Source organism: Anopheles aquasalis, chromosome 3 (assembly GCF_943734665.1).
Source record: "Anopheles aquasalis chromosome 3, idAnoAquaMG_Q_19, whole genome shotgun sequence".
NCBI classification, from domain to species: domain Eukaryota; kingdom Metazoa; phylum Arthropoda; class Insecta; order Diptera; family Culicidae; genus Anopheles; species Anopheles aquasalis.
Genome location: NC_064878.1, coordinates 17,756,596 through 17,764,095, shown reverse-complemented (window position 1 = coordinate 17,764,095; position 7,500 = coordinate 17,756,596). Strand labels below are relative to the sequence as shown.

The window sequence follows — 7,500 nt, the reverse complement described above, 5'->3', positions numbered from 1 at the left end:
CATGGACGCGAGGCATGGCCTTTTCCTTTGGTTTTTCCTCGTTTTCTCGTCTGTTTCCCCCGTTGTTCCACGAGTTTGTTTCGCCGCGCGTGGTGCGTTGCCGGAAAATATCCAGAAAAGTCATCGACGGAAAATAGTGAAGGGAAACTTTGCTGTTCCCTCTCTGTCTCTTTATCTTTCGCTTCATTCTACCTCTCTCCTATCCACTCATTGGCCCCTTGAGTGGCTGACTGGCTGGCTGGCTGGCTGGAAAATGCATTAAACACGGAGCGAGCTTCATAGACGGCGAAGCACTGCACCGAAGACAATGACGGCGACCCGTCCGCCGCGGGATCTGGCAAGGAAACATCGCGCACACCCACATCGCAGTCGTTTTTTTCCCGCCCAGAAGTACGCAAAGAACAGGCAGGCAGATACAGACCGACAGACACGGACGGATGGACAGACGGACCGCGGATGCAGACTAGTTACGGGCCCGGCACGTGCTAGGGCATCGGCGCTTCGTCCCGGAAAACCCTCATTTTCCTCGTGCGGCCGGAGACGAGCATTTTTTTACGACCATTTAAACCGTCGGTCGGGGCCGGAGGCCATTTTTCCGATTCGATGCAACCGACCGACCGACGGGACCGGGATCGTTTTGGACAATCTGTGGGGACCTGCTGCTGCTGCTGCTGCTGCTGCTGCTGGTGTTGCTTGCTGGTTGATTGGGTTCAAATGAAACGGCCACCTCATTGCCGGTGGCGTCGTTCGTCTTCAAGTTCATCTTGGATACGTTACTTCAAGCAGCGAGCAACTGAGGCTACTGGAATTGAACTGTCGTTTTTTTTTTGGGGCGGTGGAAATGTTCCCGTGCCATTTCCATTTCATTTTGGGGGTCATTTCCCGGACCGGACCTTTTTTTGGACAACAATGATACCGGTTGATGGCATCGAATCATCATTAAAACGCATGCAGGACTTGTGGAAGCACCTGGTGGTAGTGGATGCCTTTTGAGTGTTCTATTATGCATGTGCACATCCTGTTTATATGTCTATTCCCAGCGGGAAAGCGGAGCGGTGGATTCAATATTCATTAGCTTTTTAAACACAACCTGTGCTGTGATTAATTATTTATCGCCATATTCACGAATGCATTATATTCCTCCACGTCACCATGTTCAGTATCCCTGCTGCTTCTTTAAACTCTCTGCTTTATCTCACCATTTGATGTGTTTTAGCGAATTCCGGGCATTTTGTGGATATTTGTCTGATTAAAATCAACAAAACGATGGCCACAAAAATGGAAATGTGATTATCATTTCGCAGCATTAGTCCCAAAAACCGCGTTTGCGCCGCATGATGCTGGTTTGGCCGCTGCTGCTGCACGGACATACGGGGTAACTAGGTCGCCTGGATCCGGAGGATATGATAGAAGGACCCCATGGGATGCCTCACACTCCCCCCTGGTATCCTATCTCTCGCCACCGTGAAGCGACGACCGTTAATGTCGGATATCGCGCTGTGTGTGTTCTGTCGCCCACAAAAGGGACATCATATCCCGGACAGCCCCTTCGGGGGCTGGTCGGATTAATTAAATCTAATATTTTTACCCTGCAATACAGCCAGCGCTTTAGGCGTTCCGTTCCGTTCCGCGGGAGTGTCCCTACAGGCTCCTAAATCTGGCAGAAACTAGGCCACCGGAACGTCGGCATCGGTCGCAAGGATATGGTTCCACACCTCGCCTCCACGATGTCCCTTTTTTGTTGGACGGGGGGGCGAGGGGTTTGAAGCCTACGCACCATTAATAGAGTCATAATTTTCACACCCAGCACGTGACCCCCAGGAAACGCGGAGCGGGAAGCGACCAACCCAGAAGGTTGCGGGAATGTTGTTTCAAAACTTACCAATTACGTCGAGACGGGCCGCTGGTGAAGCGACACGGGCACCGGAAGCTCGTGCCGTCGCCAGGCACACGTAGTCACCCCGATCCAGCGTTCCATTGACGGCGCGGATGTGCAGATTGGAGCCGTTCTGGTAGAGGCGCGGTGGTCGCACCGACAGTGGCACACCTGCAGGACAAACGTTCAAAGACGAAGGTTCAGAAACGAGTGCGGGAAAGCGGCAGTGAATGGGCTTTGCTGCGGGGGAAATAGACTTACCATTCCGCGTCCAGGAGAAGTCGATCTCATCGTCGAACAGGGCACGGCATTCGAACGCGACCGGTTCACCTTCGTACACCTGCCGGCTCTGGGGTGTCACCGTAAACTGGAACTCGCACCGGACCGTATCTAGGTGGGGAGTGGGAGAAAGAGGAAACAGAAAACGTTTTTTCAACGATTGGAGTAACATCACAAACACCGAGGCATCAGGGCGAACGTTTTGAGTTCGGTGCTCGGAGTTTTGATAACATTTTTTTTTTCGCCGGAAGGAAACTCCTGATGGTGAGAATATCGCGCGCACGAGAGAACGCTCTGGGAACGATTTGCGATAACAGTCTGTGGCGCCTGTGACTCCCTTTGTCATCAGCTACCGTGTCCTGATTCCCGGTACGTCGTCAAAACGTAGCACGATCTTATCGGATCCGAATGATGGGAGTCCCGGCGGTGCCTGGTGACGTAAAGGTGGCATCGATTCGCCCGATTCGGTAACCCAGGGCGGGGGTTTGTCATAGAATTTTATGGAATTCGATTTTCGACTTCCGCCAACCGCGGGAGCGAAAAGACCATCGCCAGGGAGAGACGGAGTTGATTGTGAGACCGAGTGTGGCTGCTGCTAATGTGCTAGCGTGCAGGTGAGCATGAGAAGAGTGAGACCGGGGCAGGGGGCGCGAAAATTATGTTGTTATCGTGAAGCCCGGTGTATCCTGCGCGAGCGAGCGTGTGAGAGGTGCCAAAAGTATTTGGTGCGTCGATAAAAGGGGGCCCCCGGCCTCTGTGTACGCTCGATTGGGTCGAGAGTCGAGTGGAGTTTTCCCAACTTGCTGTTGTCAGCATAGTTCGGTGGAGCATATTTTTCGGTTTTATTGTGATGCAGTGCAGTTTGTGCGCTTCTGTCCCTGTGGCGCTTTGCAATAACTCATGAATGGAATGGTGGAAATCGATCGAGCAGATCGTGAATGGAAGGGGCACTTTGTGTGCAGCATAAAGCACGGCAAATGGGTGAAGGTACTGAAATGGTAATATTGAATTTAAGCAGGAATTGATTGGGTTTTGTGTGGATTTTATTTGTATTGGTGCTTATTGCTTTAAAATAAGTTTATCATGTTTACTCTCGTGTTCTGATTGTTTTCTGGTGAAAGCTTTTTTCAAAACTAATCTAACTTTTTATTATCTTAACCTTTCTTTTGATTTCAGAGTTCCACGATTCACAGAGCGTTACAACGTTAATATACCTTCTCATACGTAGCATAACAGCTAATATTTCGTTTTAGTTGTGCTCGCTTTCATTTGGGCTTTATCTGACTTTACTTAGGTTATTCTTTCAGTTCGCATTCTCGCAATCAATCCATGTTTCTCATCGCCAGTTATGATTCCATGAAAATGTCTATTTTTTTCAGCAACAATTCCCAAATGGTATATTTACCTCTCAAATCCTGTAGAATGTCAATCTGACAACGGTTGGATGGTTACCTTCGAATGCAAAGATTCCACAATTTTTTTTTGTTTGTTAGATTGATCCTAATCGATCACAAGAATGTTTTAATCCAAAAGAGCCAGCATAAAAATGTGGCTTATGGATTTCACTAGTTATGACATAATGTTTATGTGTATATCATAACTTTGAAACGATTCACTAATCCTTTTGATATTTTAAATACACTACAACAGTACATATTTTAAAAGAGGAGATAGACAACAGAGTCATACAAACTTGTTTCTCTTTATTCAACAATCGTGTCACTTTTTCAGGAAAATCACACCCTAGTGCATTTAGTTTACATCAAAAAACTTCCAAAAAAAAAAAACAATTCTTTTAATATCTTACAAGCGTTGTTTGAAAACACTAATTATACAATCAAAGATTGCTTTTCTCATTTCAAACGGTTTAACATCTCGCTGAGAAGGGCATCGCAAAACATGAGTCAGCGTTGCTTCACCAGAATCGACTTTACAGGCATACAAAAAGCGCACATTTTTGGGGCATTTTGTATTGCATTTGACAACATTTAGGGAGTTATTTTGGCAATTCCAGCTCTAATATTAGCATTGAGTTGTTTCATAGCCTTCAATTTGTAAAAACCTTATTTTTCCAACCTCACAGAAAAAAGTCCGGGGAGGATGGCACGATTACAGTTTTCACTATTGAACGATTATCTTCAATATAAAATGTGACAATTTCAATCCGCTCTTTCAACGTAAAGTGATTCATTACTAAAATGGCATAGAATAACTTAAATAAAACTTGTTCATTTTCCAAAATCGCCTGAAAAATGACAGAGTCATTCATCTCCAAACTAGGGTACCGCACCCTGTATTGGTTGTACTATTTAAATATCTTTATCACTCCTCTAGTACACGTAGTCATCATAAACATTCATCAAATTACAATTACCTCCAATAGCACTTGTATAAATATTAAAGCAACGGAGCAGAACTCGTCGTAAACATAGCTCAAAGAAGAGAACGGATGTAAAGGAATTTATTTAAATATCGCACAATCCAATAAATGGTCCATTACAGTAGCTTTAGAACGCATTTTAGTATAAAACATTGACTGGACATTGAAAGCCACAGCAAAACCACATCAATCATTATAATTCCCAAACCAAACGCAAGGATCATCCACCGAGAACAGTCTCGTGGACCCATTATTGTCCCTATACAAAACGGATCGCAACCATGATTCGCATCGGAACTTGTTTATGCAACAACATCGCACCACCACCAACGAGCTAATTGGAACGTTCATTAGCTTTTCTTTTGATCCTTGCGCTGCCCATTACCCGATTAAACGCCCCTTACCCCCGTGGTGGCAGGTGCATTAGCGAAATGCATCACAATCTATATTGCATCCGCACCATTTACCGGTGCCACCGGTGAAAACGGTTACATTAATTAGCGCAAAATCCTGCTTTGTCTTGCTGCTTCCCGAAAATGAGGATACAGCCAAGTGACTAATCAGGCCGGAAGTGACCGGAAAGATGACTCACAACACAACGGGAGGACGCCACAAAAGGAACGCTTTTCGGGCACTGTACGGGCAATGCCGTTCGATGGCAGCGCAACGCCACACGCCGCAAGTTCGCTTTTGCGCAATGGCATCGCGAGCATAAAATTTAATGAATCGTCCGGTCTGGCCCTCGCCTGGTTGGAAATCCCGTTTGAATCCCAGACGACGAGACTCGCGTCCTTGCAGCGGGAACGAAACGATGTCCTCACGTGTCCTTCCGATTGGCATTCCAGGCGCTCGGTCGTGGAATGTTTGATTTGCGTTGACAGCCCATGTCCCGGGCCGTCCTGTCATCGTTTGCTGTCTGTCGACCGGAATCGGAACACTTCCTGAACGTGCAGCCTGATAACAGGAACAGGGGAATTCAATTCCTCGAGGAACCGTTCGAATTGGCGAATGGTCCCACGATGCCCCAGATTCCCCCCCCCCCCCCCCCCCCCCAGAGTGGCTCGCGTGTCGATGAACGCTTAATCGCGCGCCGTGCGTTTATCGACTTGGGACTTGGGACTTGGGACGCTTTGTTTTTTTTTTTGGGTAGGAGGACAGCCCAGGGCCACGGTGTGCGTGCAGATGTGCGATTTGTCACACGTGGCCCAACACGGACCGTGGCCCGGATCGAAGTACCTACCGACCGGTACCTCAGGACCAAAAGAGATGGATTTTTACTTGAGGCATGAGTCCCAAACGACAGTTTGCGAAAAGTGTGACCAAAGTAAACAATCGTAGGCAACCAGGTCGCGTCGTTCCCGGCCAGACATTCGAGAAATCATTTTGATTTGCTTCGTGCCTGACCAGGCGGAGTTGAAGAGTGAGTTCCACAAGGAGCGGAACGGCGAGTTATGGAATGCAAATGAGGAATGCGGGTTGCTAGGGACACGGATTGCCAAATAAACCAGAGTGAGGACCACTACAAGCACCAGTGGAACGTACCTCAACAGGATGATGTCCAATATGCGCCATCCAAGTATCCAGGGGATCAATCTTTACATTCCTGTGCCTATACCGGAACCGTTCTGGTGCTCCAAAACGAACTTCACTTTGATGAAGCGTTTCGGTGGTTCCTGTAGCGTAAATCAGGCCACGGAGGCGTCATTCTGATAAGAACCGTTCGCTCTTTCTCTTTAAACAAACGGCAGGCGCTCCAATGGAGGAACTGGTGGACCGACCGGTGGACCACCAGAAAATTAAAACAAAGTTCAAAAACACCTCTTGACCTACCTGGTTCCCTCACCCCCAAACACCAGTCGGGCGATCAGTCGCGCGAGATAAGAAAAGTCCATTTCATCGCCAGCGACACCACCAGCAACGCGCACGGGCGGAGAGGAAACTTGGGGAGTCAAGGTGGCAAGAGCAGCGCACGAGAAACGCGCGTTTCGTTATCGCGCCCCGTTTGCTTCTACGGTGGGACGCGAGGGGAGAAATTAATCGAAAAAAGATGTTTTCGTGGTTCTCGCTTTTCCCTTTTCGGGAGACTGTGTTGTAGAGAACGCTCTCTTGCGACGCCAAAGATCGTAACGATGGCGACGGTGACTACGATCGATGGTACTGCAGCAAGGAACCGGAGTTGCCGTTCGTTGCCGATTGCAATTTCGTGTTTGCTGAGATGCTGAGATATCGGTATCGGGCATTTGTTGGATGCAAAACTAACAAAACATTCCAGAGGCAAAAAGGCGTTTTCCACGAATTAATCAACGACAAACGTTTGTACTTACGGAAGGCTAGGTGCACTGACAACAGCAGCAAGATGCACTGCATCTCAACCATTTTGTTGGCCACTTATGCTCACAATAAACAACAACTCACGCTGAGCGTCAACACAATGAAGGCTCTTCACACACAGAGACACACCGCAACACAGAGGCACGCGACACGGTACCGGCACCAGCAACAAACCAACCGGCCGGTTTCTAAGCCGGTTTCCGTTTCTTCGTGTTTGACTCAATCGAAATCCACCGGTCAAAGGGGAGGCAGCAGCAACACGGCAATCACTTCCACTAGCATTACCAGCCAGCAACAATCGAATCAACCGAAATGGCGTCGATGGCCGGTCTGGTTGCACTGACCGTTGCGCGAATGCATCGATTGCATTCTGGATGCACCACCGATTCTGCACGGGCTTCGGCACTGAATCACTTCAGTCCGGAACAAACCGGAGGCTACTTTGACGAATCTCTGCTTAATTCTGTCAGATCACAACACCGACGCTTCCACTGGCTCACTAAAGACACACCGGATGCACCGATTCCACGGTTGCAATTGCTGCACTGCACGAGATTCACGCTAATTTTCTGCACTTGGCGTCTTTCTCGCACACCCACAGACGGCTTCTTTGTGGCCGGCAAAAGAACGCGTG

General features: G+C 48.3%; 2 protein-coding genes across 2 annotated transcripts in view; both read right to left on the bottom strand.

Annotated features, from left to right (window-relative positions):
- Window positions 1-7,500, bottom strand: part of LOC126575241 (unconventional myosin IC) — a 143,880-nt gene that overhangs the window by 129,299 nt on the left and 7,081 nt on the right. The window lies entirely within an intron of this gene.
- LOC126575240 (tyrosine-protein kinase-like otk) overlaps window positions 1-7,500 on the bottom strand; it is a 47,084-nt gene that overhangs the window by 39,572 nt on the left and 12 nt on the right. Inside the window, exons 1-3 of the mRNA XM_050235843.1 lie at window positions 6,860-7,500; window positions 2,138-2,266; window positions 1,883-2,047 (exon numbers count right to left, since the gene is read on the bottom strand). The exon at window positions 6,860-7,500 is cut by the window's right edge and continues 12 nt beyond it. Coding sequence (XP_050091800.1) covers window positions 1,883-2,047; window positions 2,138-2,266; window positions 6,860-6,911 — 346 coding nt within the window. The 5' untranslated portion in view covers window positions 6,912-7,500. The remainder of the gene's footprint in view (window positions 1-1,882; window positions 2,048-2,137; window positions 2,267-6,859) is intronic.